Source organism: Macaca mulatta, chromosome 1 (assembly GCF_049350105.2).
Source record: "Macaca mulatta isolate MMU2019108-1 chromosome 1, T2T-MMU8v2.0, whole genome shotgun sequence".
NCBI classification, from domain to species: Eukaryota; Metazoa; Chordata; class Mammalia; order Primates; family Cercopithecidae; genus Macaca; species Macaca mulatta.
Window position 1 is genome coordinate 85802084 of NC_133406.1, and position 13807 is coordinate 85815890.

Here is a 13807-nt window from a genome sequence, read left to right on the forward strand (position 1 = left end):
ATGTTTAATTGGCTTACGGCACTGCAGGCTGCACAGGAAGTGTGGCTCTTGCTTCTGCTTCTAGGAGGCTAGGAAGCTTTCAATCATGGCGGAAGGCAAAGGGGGAGCAGGCATGTCACATGGTGAGAGCAGCAGCGGGAGAGAGTGTGGGGGAGGAGGTGCCACACACTTTTAAACAACAAGATCTTGCAAGAACTCACTTGTAATCTCGACGATAGCACTAAGCCATGGGACCCACCCCCCATGACCCAGTCACCTCTACCAGGCCCCACCGCAGCCCTGGATATCACACTTTAACATGAGATCTGGGCGGGGACAAATATCCAGACTACATCAGCCCCATCCACCGGAGGATGAAAGCTCTCTGGATATCCAGGTGTCAGAGGAGGTCACGGCCCCCTATGACGACTCTGTTGTGACCCTGAGGGGACCATTGCGGGCCTTTACCAAGGAGGAGCAGGGGGACACAGTGGGACACAGCCCTGTATCCCCCGCCTTGATCCATGGGAGGACCCTGGCTCCAGGAGAACCTCAGGCTTCCTTCTGTCCCCATCGAGAGGGCCCATCAGAGCTCCCTTCTCCCTCCTGCTCTCCCAGGGCCTCGAGGGGAGAGAGAAGGTCAGAGCCAAGGAAAGGTGGGGGCTCAGGACCCTCCCACAACAGAAGCAGAGACACGCAGGAACCTGTCCCAGGACACACCCAGCCCCCTGAGGCCAGGCCGAGGCTCAGGGGCTCCAAAGCCCAGGTGTCTTCTTGCTAGGTCTGTAAGATCCCTGCCCAGTAGCAGGTCGGGCTCTTTCCTGTTGCCTCCCCAGCTCAGACTGCAATGCTTGGCAAATAGCAGGCACTCTGTTCCTCACCTGTGTTGGAGGGTGGGTCCAAAGTGAGTGCCTGTCTTTTTTTTATTTTGTTTTTTTGAGACAGGTTCTCACTCTGTTGCCCAGGCTGGAGTGCAGTGGTGTAATCATACCTCACTGCAGCCTCGAACTCTTGAACTCAAGTGATCTTCCTGCCTCAGCCTCCTGAGTAGCTGGGATTATAGGCCCCCAGCCTTTTATCAATGAAAACAGGGCCTGGCCAGGCCCACCCCTCTCCTCGTGCCCTTGCAGAAGTGTCTGCATACACCCACCCCCAAGACACGGCTCATTCTTTCAACTTGTCTGGGGAAGCCTGGCTGGGGGTCTGGCCTTTGCAAAGCCCACACCACCCCTCATTCCCAGCCCTCTGATCCTAGCCTCCAGAGCTTTCTCCTAAATTCCAGCCCTCCCCAACCACCCTTCTGCACAAGCAATGCCACTTCCCCAACTCAGCCTCTATTTCCCTTTTTGGGGAAGAAGGAAGCTGTGTACAAGGACCCAGGCAGCTCCAATGTCAGCAGCGGCAGACACCCTGCAGCCTTCCAAGCTGTAGGCAGGGGCATTTGGGTCACTGGGGCTGGCCCTGGGGAGGCAGGCGCTCGAGGCCACTGGTCTTGAGAAGATTCCAGAAGAGGTGGCCCTACGGCTCAGCCATGCAAGTGCCGGTGCTTGGGGTGGAGGAAGGAAATGGCAGGAGGCACAGCAGAGGTGGGCGTGTGTGGGGTGGAGCCACACTCTGGGGTCTGCACCCCAGGCTGTCAGGGCAGCAGAAGGAAGTGGCTCTTGTCTGGTTTTACCTGTCTTCATTCAGTTGTATGATTATTTTGAGATCCTTCATGCTATTTTTCTTGTTATTCCTAAATTAAATGCTGTTATGGACTTGCCACTGTTTTTTAACCATCCCTGTTGATGGACATTGGGGTACTTCCAGTTTATGGCTTGTGTGAACATTTGCTTACAAATCTGTGCACAGACACAGGTTTCCTCTGGGGCAAGCCTAACGGCTGGTGTACGTTTACCCTTGAAGACACTGCCAAAGCGCCTTCCAAGAGGATTGCACCTTTCCCCTCCATCCAGCTGTGAATAAGGGTCAGGGTCTGATTTCTCCACATCCTTGCCAACACTTGCTACTCTTTGACCCTTTGATTGCAGCTGTCCCCGTAGGTGTGAGGCAACCCCTCATTGGGTTTTTTGATTTGCATATCCCCAGGATGGGTGATGTCGACGATCTTTCCAGGTACACGCTGGCCTTCCTTGTGCCTTTTTTTTAAAGACAGGGCCTTGCTCTATCACCCAGGCTGGAGTGTGATCATAGCATCCTCAAACTCCTGGGCTCTAGCAATCCTCCCACCTCCACTTCCTGAATAGCTGGGACTACAGGCGCACACCACTGCACCTTGCTAATTTTTAAATATTCTTGTAGAGATGGGGTCTCGCTACATTGCCAAGGGTGGTCTCAAACTCCTGGGCTCAAGCAATCCTCCCACCTCCACCTCCCAAAGGGCTGGGATTACAGGTATAAGCCACCTTGCCCAGCTGTTTGTTTTTTGAGACAGGGCTGGAATGCAGTGGTGCTATCATGGCTCACTGCAGCCTCAACTTCCTGGGCTCAAGTGATCCTCCCGCCTCAGCCTCCCAAGTAGCTGGGGCCACACCCAGTTAATATTTTTAATTTTTGTAGAGATGGGGTCTTGCTATGTTGAAAAGGCTGTCCTGGTCTCAAGCAGTCCTTCTACCATACCCTCTCAAAGTGCTGGGATTACAGGCATGAGCCACTGTACCTAGCCAAAGTTGATTGTTAAAAAGAGCCTGGTACCAACCTCCCCTCTCTCTGGCTTCTGTCACCATGTAATTTCTTGCACACACTGGTTCCCCTTTACCCGCCCCCCCACCCCGCTTTCCCTTCTGCCACAAGTAGAAACAGCCTGAGGCCCTTGCCAGAGGCAGTTGCTGGAGCCATACTTCTGTGTAGCCTGTAGATCCGTGAACCAAGTAAGCCTCTTTGCCTTATACACCACCCAACCTCAGGAGTTCCTTTACAGCAATGCAAATGGGCTAAGACCCCTGCCCTGCCCAAGGCGGTCCTTTGAGCTGAGCCCTGTTAACCCTGCATCTCTCCTTTCTCTACAGCTACAAGGGAGTCAGCCTTTGTCCACGCCATTGCCTCAGCTGGTGTGGCCTTTGCGGTGACACGCTCATGTGCAGAGGGCACGGCCACCATCTGTGGCTGCAGCAGCCGCCACCAGGGCTCACCAGGCAAGGGCTGGAAGTGGGGTGGCTGTAGCGAGGACATCGAGTTTGGTGGGATGGTGTCTCGGGAGTTCGCCGACGCCCGGGAGAACCGGCCAGATGCCCGCTCAGCCATGAACCGCCACAACAATGAGGCTGGGCGCCAGGTAGGTTCACTGCCTGCAAGGGTGCTTGGGAAAACGGAGCCTCTTCAACAGGGTGTGTGCCCTGGTTCCTTGGGGCATATGGCAGGATGGTGGCCAGGCTGAGGGTCTTCTCAACTCCTGCCTGGGGTGTGCAAAGCTTAGCACCATCCAGCTGCACCACAGCATCCAGTGCGCTCCTGGGGATGGCGAGCCCACGTGTGGACTGGGGTAGCCAAGAAGGAGGGAGGAGGCAAAGGCCTGGTCAACAGGAGCCCCTGCAGAGCCCAGGGTTGGAGACAGCCAGGCAGCCACAGAGATGGGGAGGAATTCTGCAATGAGGAAATGCACACAAGGTGACCCGATGTTAAGGACAGTTGGCAGTAATTTAGGGGGAGGGAGGCTGGGAGAACCTCCCAGGCAGCCTGGAGGTGAAAGATGACAAGCGACTTGGTCTGGGCAGAGTACAGAGTGTAATGGAAAAAAGAACATCTTGATGTGGAGAGGCCAACCCAGACCAAGCCGTGTAAAGCTTCGTGAGCCTGTGTCTTAGTCTGTCTGTGCTGCTACAACAAAATACCTTAGACTGGATAATTTATAAACAATGGAAGTTTAGTACTCACAGTTCTGGAGACTGGGAAGTTCAAAGTCATGGTACCAGCAGATTCCTTGTCCAGTGAGGGCCTGCTCCTCATGGATGATGCCTTCTGTGTCCTCACTCAGGGTGTGGATCTCTCTGGGGTTACTTTTATAAGGGCACTGTTTTAGGCCATTCTTGCATTGCTACCCAAGACTGGGTAATTTATAAAGAAGAGAGGTTTAATTGGCTCACAGATCTGCAGGCTGCACAAGCTTGGTAACAGCATCTGCTCAGCTTCTTGGGAGGCCTCAGGGAGATTTTACACATGGCAGAAGGTGGAGTGGTAGCAGGCACGTCACATGGGCCAGAGCAGAAGCAAGGAAGACAGAGTGGGGGCGAGGTCACCACACACAGATCTTGTGTGAACTCACTCACTATCATGAGGACAGCATCAAGCCATTCATGATGGATCTGCCCCCATAACCCAAACACCTCCTGCCAGGTCCCACGCCCAACACTGGGGATTACACTTCAACATGAAATTTGGAGGGGACACAGATCCAAACCATATCAGGCACGAATCCCATTCACGATGTTCCACCCTCATGACTCAACTTGATCACCTTCTAAAGGCTCTACCTCTTAATGTTGTCACCTTGAGGGTAAAGATTTCTTTTTTTGGGGGGGTGGGGACACACAGTCTCGCTGGAGTAGTGGCATCATCTCAGTTCACTGCAGCCTCCATGTCCCGGGTTCGAGCGATTCTCCTGCCTCAGCCTTCTGAGTAGCTGGGACTGTAGGCGCATGCCATCACACCCGGCTAATTTTTGTATTTTTAGTGGAGATGGGGTTTACCATGTTGGCCAGGCTGGTCTTGAGTTTTTGACCTCAAGTGATCCACCCACCTCGGCCTCCCAAAGTGCTGTGATTACAGGTGTGAGCCACTGTGCCCAGCCGAGGGTAAAGATTTTAACCCACAAATTTTTGAGGAACACAAACATTCAGACCACAGCAGCTTGTTAGAAAGGACTTGGTCAGAAGATCGGTGGATTACCAAGAGAGGAAATATGGCTGATGGTCAGTGACGGGTATAAGGACCAAGTGGCATCCACAGGATTTAGCAACATGAAGATGGCAGCTGGCCTTGGCTGTAGAATCAGGGGATCACACAGGGGTGAAGAGTGAACAGGGAATATTCACCTTTTAACAGTGAGGAACTAGATAACTCAGACTAATCTTCCTACGGAAGACAACTTCAGATGCAGGATGAACTATAAAAAGCACCCTGTTAAAAGTGTGGAGTCCCCATAATTACACGATTCATGATAGATGAGGCAGTGCAGTGCCATGGGAGGAATGCGCTTTTCAATAAATGGTGCTCAGTCAACTGGGTGGTGTTATGGTCTGGATGTGTCTCCCAAAATTCATATATTGTAAGTGTGATCCCCAGTGCAACAGTCTGGAGAGGGGGCACCTAATAAGAGGTGTTTAGGTCATGAGGGCCTTGCCCTCATGAAGGGACCAATGCTGCTGTAAAAGGGCTTGCAGAAGAGGATGTCTCTCTCTCTCTCTCTCTCTCTCTCTCTCTCTCTCTCTCTCTCTCTCTCTCACCTTCCTGCCATATGAGGACATGATGTTCCTCCCTTCTGGAGGACGTGGCATTCATTCAGGGTGCCCTCATGGAAGTAGATAAACCAAGCCGTAACCTGCCAGCACCTTGATCTTAGATTTCCCAGCGTCCCAAACCATGAAAGAATACATTTATGAATTACTCAGTCTCAGGTGTTATGTTGTAGCAATACAGCATTGACTAAGACAGATAGCAACATGGAAAAAACATAACCCTGGCTTGCTACCTCACATCATCTGTAAAAATCAATTATAAATCCCAGTGGGAAAGGTAAAACAATGAAACTTTTACAAGAAAATATATAATATCTTTGTGATCTTAAGAGTAGGCAAAGGCGTCTTAAACAGTCCAAAAAACACTCACATTGAAAGAGAAGTGGAATAACAGACTATATTCAAATTAAGAAACTTGATCCATAAAAACACACCACTATGGGATTGAAAAGGCAACCCATAGAGGAGGACACATTCACATACATACATCCACATTCACATGTGCAGCAAATGTAGAGAAGCTACAGTAGGAAAATAACTCTGCAGACTAAGAAGAAAAAGATAGACAAACCAATGGGAAAATTGGCCAAAAAATTAAAAGCCATGTTATGAAAGAAAATATAGAAATTCTAGTACCTACACAAAAGGTGCTCAATGTTATGAGTCATCAAGAAAATGCTGTGAGAATCTATGTCCTGGAAAGACAGAGAGGAGGATGGGAGTTTCTAGACACTGGTGTTCTGGGGCAGGTAATTCGTAAAATTTTGTATATTTTGCACTTATGACACATATACTTTTTTGTATGTCTATTATACTTCCATAAAATGATTTTTAAGTGTCAAATAACTGACCATTTAGTGAGGAATTAACAGCCCCTGATCCAAGAGAAAATCCCAAGCCTGGTACCTGGGGTAGCTTTTGTCTAGGGTCCATTTGCTGACCTGGAAGAGACTACAGAGGTTGCACTGCATTTCCAGCAGACTCACAGAGCTAAGGGGCCCACCAAGGGTGGGATCTCTGGTAAATCCTTCCTCAGTGTAGGCTGTGACCCTGAAGAGCAAAGCCAAGCCAGAAGTAGTCTTGCCCTGTGCACATGGGCAGACTAGAAATCTCTCAAAACCTGAACTTGGATTAAGGTAATCCCAAATTGCTGGTACTCCCATACACTGGAAAAAGCAGACAAAATCCTCTTTGGAGAAGGGCGATATCCCTCCTCTAAGCCTATAAACGTTTCTATAATAATTTTTTAGAAAACACAATGTTGGCTGGGCGCAGTGGCTCATGCCTGTAATCCCAGCACTTTAAGAGGCTGAGGCGGGCGGATCATGAGGTCAGGAGATTGAGACCATCCTGGCTAACATGGTGAAACTCGTCTCTACTACAAAATACAAAAAAAAAAAAATTAGCCGGGCATGGTGGCGGGCGCCTGTAGTCCCAGCTACTCGGGAGGCTGAGGCAGGAGAATGGCGTGAACCCAGGAGGCAGAGCTTGCAGTGAGCCAAGATCATGCCACTGCACTCCAGCCTGGGTGACAAAGCAAGACTCTGCCTCCAAAAAAAAAAAAAAAGAAAACACAATGTCCAGCACACAATCAAAGATAATCTATCACATGATCTGATGATATAATGAGTTTAATCAGAAAAAATAAAAAAACAGAAACAAGTACACAGGAAATTCAGATACTGGAATTATTAGACACAGACTTTGAGGGGGAAAATGCTGGAATTATTAGACACAGACTTTGAGGGGGAAAATGCTTACTTAGGTTCCCAAGGCTAAAACACAAGTGTGAACATTGCAGCAGGAAACTAGAAACTATAAAAAGAATATAATAGGCCGGGCATGGTGGCTCACACCTGTGATCCCAGCACTTTGGGAGGCCAAGGCAGGTGGATCACCTGAGGTCAGGAGTTCGAGACCAGCCTGACCAACATGGAGAATCCCCATCTCTACTAAAAATACAAAATTAGCTGGGTGTGGTAGTGCATGCCTGTAATCCCAGCTACTTGGGAGGCTGAGCCAAGAGAATCACTTGAATCCAGGAGGCAGAGGTTGCGGTGAGCCGAGAGTGTACCATTACACTCCAGCCTGGGCAACAAGAGCGAAACTCCGTCTCAAAAAAATAATAATAATAGATTTGGAAAAGAATTACATATAAATTGCAGAACAAATAAAGACTTCCAGTTAAAGATGAGAAGCTGAACACTTCCGTCTGCACTCTCCTGGAACCCACTAAAATAACAATAAATTAATTTTAAAATAAATAGATATGTAGAGATAAATATAAATAAAATATAAATAGATATAAATAGAGACAGGTAATAGTAGATATAGATGACAGATATAAATGGATATAAATAGTGCATAGAGATTATACATAGATATACATGCTAATATAGATAGATAGGATGTATGGATAAATAGATTAGATAGATGGATGAATAGATAGAGATGGATACTCGTGAGAATACAGAAAATAAAGAGGAAACAATGCTAACAAAACTTTGAAAGCTAAAAGCAGATAGATGAATCCTCAAGCGGACCCAAGAAAACTGAGTCTTAAGCCAGTAGAGGAGAAATTTGAGAACCAGTCTAGGAATTCCCAGTATCTGATATCTTGATAAGTTGAGATAAATATGGGACTGAAAACAGGAAGATTGGTTGAAAGGTGATTTTCAGAGTCCTTTATAGCCCACTCACTCCACTACCCAACTCTTTGTAGCCAAGCAGCAGCCTCTCCTTTCCCTGTGGCTGAAGTCTGGAGGTTTGTTTTCTGCAAAGCAGAGGTCTCTGATCTGAGGGACGCCAAGCACATCTCAGAGTAAAGCTTCCAAAGTGAAAATTTTCTCTCTACATATGGAAGTTCATGCCTTTCTCTCTCCTCCTGATTTCCTAATGCTAGCTGTGAACCCTAGTTATCCTCCAGGCAAGAGGATGGAAGATTCTGCTCTGGGGACTCTGACCAACTCAAAAGAGACTTCAAGACAGTGACTTGTGGAAGGTCCCAATAAAGCAATGCAGCTAGATCACTCTATAGAGAGGACCAAGGCTGACAAGTCTCTCCCATGTACAGGAACTTCCAATAAGATTTTTAGTGTCCCATGTTTAAATATGAGCAGACAGCCAAGGATCATCAGACCTCTAAGGAAGGCCTCTAACAACAACAATGGCAGAGTCCAAAACAAACAAACTCAAACAAAATTTATGGGAAAGAGACATTGTAAAGAGAGATGAAACTTCAAAGGATGATCATTAATATCCCCAAAGAGATAAAACACTATATCCATGAAATTGGAACAGGATGGTAATTTTAAACATTCAGGTTACAAAAGAGCTCTTAGAAATTAAAAATATGGGCCGGGCGCGGTGGCTCACGCCTGTAATCCCAGCACTTTGGGAGGCCGAGACGGGCGGATCACGAGGTCAGGAGATCGAGACCATCCTGGCTGACACGGTGAAACCCCGTCTCTACTAAAAAATACAAAAAAACTAGCCGGGCGAGGTGGCAGGCGCCTGTAGTCCCAGCTACTCGGGAGGCTGAGGCAGGAGAATGGCGTGAACCCGGGAGGCGGAGCTTGCAGTGAGCCAAGATCACGCCACTGCACTCTAGCCTGGGCGGCAGAGCGAGACTCTGTCTCAAAAAAAAAAAAAAAAAAAAAAAAAGAAATTAAAAATATGATAACAGAAGCAAAAATCTTCAAATTGAAAGATAGTTGAGACACCCTCCCACAAGACAGAAAAAAAAAAAGAGAGAGAGAGAGATTAAAAATAAGAGCAAGGAGAAGATTTGGAGGATCTGTCCAAGAAAGACAGTGACAAACAAAAAGAGGAGGCAGTCAGCAAAGAAACAAGGCAGGAAGCTTCCTCACAACTGTGGAGCACAGGTTTCAGACCAAACAGGCCCACGAAGTGACTAGAACAACAGAAGAAAAAGATCTACTTCAAGACACACTGTTGTGAAGTTCAGAGCCTACCACATAGAACAGTCCTCCAAGCTGCCAAGGAGAATGTTTGGGCTTTAGAATCAGGAATCAAACTAGTACCAGAATTTTCAGGAGCAATAATGAAAGCTAGAAGAAAACAGAGTAATAATACTTTTGAATTCCAAGATGTAAAAATGAATTTTAAGCGAAGAATTCACTTCCCAGAAAAACTATCGATTAAGTGGGATAGTAGAAAAGATTGTTTTTAGACATGGACATTCCAAAAAATTTACAAGATCTTTTCTGGGAAAAAAAATATCTGCAAGAAGATGAAATTGATAGAATAGCTGATGTGTTTGGACATTTTGAAAAGAATATTTAGATAAGTAAGGGAGAATTGGAGGCTGAATCAGTTACAGGTACATTGATAATACCAACTACAAAAAGTCATTGAGGAAAAGAAGTCATCATAATGTATGACACTTAAAGTTGTCCCAATACCACCAGCAGTGAATACTGATGTGAAATTAAGCTAGTTTTTAGGGCAGGAGTGGTTGGTGGTTGGGAAGTGTACATCAGTATGGTGGAGTAAGGAGAGAAAACTAACTGTCATCCACCATGGCGAGAGGCCAATAAATAATGCCTAATGCTGAAAAATCAAGAGGTGTCAAGATAAGTGTGTTATTAGAGTTGTAAACATTGCAAGGGGCTGCATGTAGGACCAGAATTCCTGTTTATCTAAACAGGTCTTGGAAACTGTTGGACTCTAAAGTATGCACCTATGTAACTTTGATCCAACATAAAACTAAAACAAAAGAGGAAACAAAATGGATATTAGATAAACTAGACTGGGCAGGGCGGGGCATATGTTACTCTGCAGATGCCCATAGGAAACAGTCAATATCAGAGGGAGGAGTTCAAGAAAGAGCCAGAAGGGGATGAGGAGGAGGCAAGATTGGGACCCAGAGCCCAGTTGAAGCCTTAGATTAGAACTGTCCAATAGAAGTAGAATGGGAGCCACAAATGGCTCATGGATTATTATAATTTGTCCCACAAATGACACAAAGATCATTATAAATTTTCTAGTAGCCACATTTAAAAAGTAAACAGGTAAAACAAGTTTTTTGGTTTTGGTTTTGGTTTGGTTTGGTTTGGTTTGGTTTGAGACGGACTCTGTCCTGTAGCCCAGTTTGGTTTGGTTTGGTTTGGTTTGAGACGGACTCTGTCCTGTAGCCCAGGCTGGAGTGCAGTGGTGCAGTCTCTGCTCACTGCTACCTCCCCCTCCTGGCTCAAGCAATTCTGCCTCTGCCTCCCAAGTAGCTGGGACCACAGGCGCCCGCCACCACACCTGGCTAATTTTTGTATTTTTAGTAGACACGGGGCTTCGCCTCAAGTGATCCACCCGCCTCAGCCTCCCAAAGTGCTGGGATTACAGGCATGAGTCACCCTGCCCGGCCAGAAACAAATTTTAATACTAAATTTTATTTAACTCAGGATAGCCGACATGCTATCATTTCAATAATGTAGTCAGTATTAAAATTATGAATGAGCTGTTTCCCATCCTTTTTGTACACTAAGTCTTGGGAATCCAGCATGCAGTTGGCACTTATAGTACTTCTGAATTTGCACTGCCATGCCTCACGGGCTCCTGTCTGGCCAGTGGCTGCCACAGTGCAGTGCCACCTAGACTGTTCTGATGTTCACATGCCCCTTTACACTCACCCCCACCCCTTCCCCAAAGAAAGAAGGGAAAAGGAGCTGAGTTCTCCACTGCCCGTAGGAGAAACCATTTGCTCCTCAGCCAGGTCCTGCCCCATCCCCTCAGGTAAGGACGTCCCCTTACGTCCCAACATTGCCTTCCTCTTCCTCTGTAGTACCCATACAGTGACCAGCTTCTTCGGCCACTCATTACTCATGCTCAGGACTCCTGCCTTTCCACCAGGCCGTATACACCTCCTCTGGGCAGCGTGCCTGGGTCCTCAGAGTCAGAAGGAACGCCTATCCCCCTGCATCCCTGCACTCTGACTGCCGTGGCTCTTCGTGTATGGCATCCCACGCTGCAACTCTGTCCTTCCTTCACTCCACCCTAGACAGTGTAGAAGTACTCAGCTAGGAGACGGGGACAGGGGAGTCCCCCAAGCCCTGACCTGGGAAGGCTTGGGTCTGGCAAGGGAGCAGGCACCAGTATCTGCACCATAGGAAGGGGGTGGCCCTGGGGCCCTGTCTGGGAGTCTGCTCCCTCTGCCCGGGGACTTTATGGAGCAAGTGGGCTGCGGGCGACATGTAATGCTGTTTCCTCGGGGAGACGCACCAGGGGGCCGCCCTGACGCTGGCTCCTGCGCGTGCCCCGCAGGCCATTGCCAGCCACATGCACCTCAAGTGCAAGTGCCACGGGCTGTCGGGCAGCTGCGAGGTGAAGACATGCTGGTGGTCGCAACCCGACTTCCGCGCCATCGGTGACTTCCTCAAGGACAAGTACGACAGCGCCTCGGAGATGGTGGTGGAGAAGCACCGGGAGTCCCGCGGATGGGTGGAGACCCTGCGGCCGCGCTACACCTACTTCAAGGTGCCCACGGAGCGTGACCTGGTCTACTACGAGGCCTCGCCCAACTTCTGCGAGCCCAACCCCGAGACAGGTTCCTTCGGCACGCGCGACCGGACCTGCAACGTCAGCTCGCACGGCATCGACGGCTGCGACCTGCTGTGCTGCGGCCGCGGCCACAACGCGAGAGCGGAGCGGCGCCGGGAGAAGTGCCGCTGCGTGTTCCACTGGTGCTGCTACGTCAGCTGCCAGGAGTGCACGCGCGTCTACGACGTGCACACCTGCAAGTAGGCACCGGCCGCGGCTCCCCCTGGACGGGGCGGGCCCTGCCTGGGGGTGGGCTTTTCCCTGGGTGGGGCAGGACTCTCACCTAAAAGGGGCAGTACTCCTCCCTGGGGGCGGGACTCCTCCCTGGGGGTGGAGCTCCTACCTGGGGGCAGAACTCCTACCTAAAGGCAGGGCTCCTCGCTGGAGCCAATGTCTCCTCTCTGGTGGCTGGGCTCCTCCTGAATGAGGCGGAGCTCCAGGATGGGGAGGGGCTCTGCGTAGGCTTCTCCCTGGAGACTGGGCTCCCCAGGACAGAGGCGGAGCTACATGGTGGGCGGAGCTTCTCCTGGGTGGGACAGAGCTTTTCCTGCGAGGGCGTGGCTCTGGGTGGACGGGGCACTAGGTAGGCTTCTACCTGCAGGTGGGGCTCCTCCTGAAGGAGGCGGGGTTCTAGGGTGGGGCAGGGCTCTGGGGTAGGCTCCTCCCTGGGGGCGGAGCTCCTCCTTAGGAGTGGGGTTTCATGGTGGATGGGGCTTCTGCCTGGATGGGGCAGAGCTTCTCCTGACCAGGGCAGGGCCCCTTCCATGCGGACTGTGGCTCTGGGTGGGCGTGGCCTGCATAGGCTCCTTCCTGTGGGTGGGGTTCCTCTGGGACAAGGCTCCGATGGGGCGGGGCTTCTCTCCGCGGGTGGGACTTCCCTGGGAACCGCCCAGGAATCCGGGATCCAGAGCAGGGAATTCAGCCCACTAGCTCCCTCCTCCCCAATCCCCTGTAAGGTTCCATCCACCCCTGTGTCTAGTTGGGAAGGTTCCATGAAGCGAGTCGGGTCCCCAACCCATGCCCCTGGGATCCTAGGGCTCCTCTCCAAGCGCCTGGTTTTGGAATGCTCCAGGCGCGCCGACGCCTGTGCCACCCCTTCCTCTGCCTGGGGTTTGACCACCCACCTGACCAGGAACCCTACTGGGGAAAGCCTGAAGCGCCTCCCAGCCCCCAACCCCAAGACCACGCTCGGTCCTGGGAGAGGACCGGGGCTTCGCGGAGGCAAGTGACTGAGGCCCTCCTAAAGAGGTCCGCCCTGCCCGGGCTACCACACCGTCAGGTCCTCCTCCTAGGGAGCCGGCCTGCTGCGCCCCAGGCCCCGCCCGTCTCTGCGCTACTCATCTGCGCCCTCTTCTTTGCAGCTGCCCAGCCCCTCCTCCCTGCCCTCGGGTCTCCCCACTTGCACTCCATCCAGCCACAGGAGAGATAGAAGCCTCTCGTCCCGTCCCTCCCTTTCCTCCGCCTGTCCACAGCCCCTTATAAGATAAAGGTAGGAAGAGGGGTCCAGTCCCCCCAGGCTGCCCAGAACTGCTGGTCTCATTTGGGGGCTGTTCGGGAGGTTTGGGGGGTATCACCCCCCCACCCCACTGTGCTGCTCGCGAAGGTCCCACAGCCCTGAGATGGGCCGGCCCCCTTCCTGGCCTCTCATGGCGGGACTGGAGCAAAGGTCCGCTTTCCTGGAGCCAATGGCCCGGCCCCTCCTAACTCATCTGCCTGGCCCCGGAATGAATACGAGGCCGCTGAACCCACCCGGCCCATATCCCTGATTGCCCCATGGTCAGCGCCCCTCAGCCTCTGCCACTGTGAACCGGCTCCCACCCTCA

General features: G+C 50.6%; 1 protein-coding gene across 1 annotated transcript in view; it reads left to right on the forward strand.

Moving 5' to 3' along the window:
- WNT3A (Wnt family member 3A) overlaps positions 1–13551 on the forward strand; it is a 54273-nt gene extending 40722 nt beyond the window's left edge. The window contains exons 3-4 of the mRNA XM_001085785.5: positions 2988–3253; positions 11709–13551. Of these exons, the coding sequence (XP_001085785.1) occupies positions 2988–3253; positions 11709–12188 (746 nt within the window). The 3' untranslated portion in view covers positions 12189–13551. The remainder of the gene's footprint in view (positions 1–2987; positions 3254–11708) is intronic.
- Positions 13552–13807: the final 256 nt, after the last annotated feature.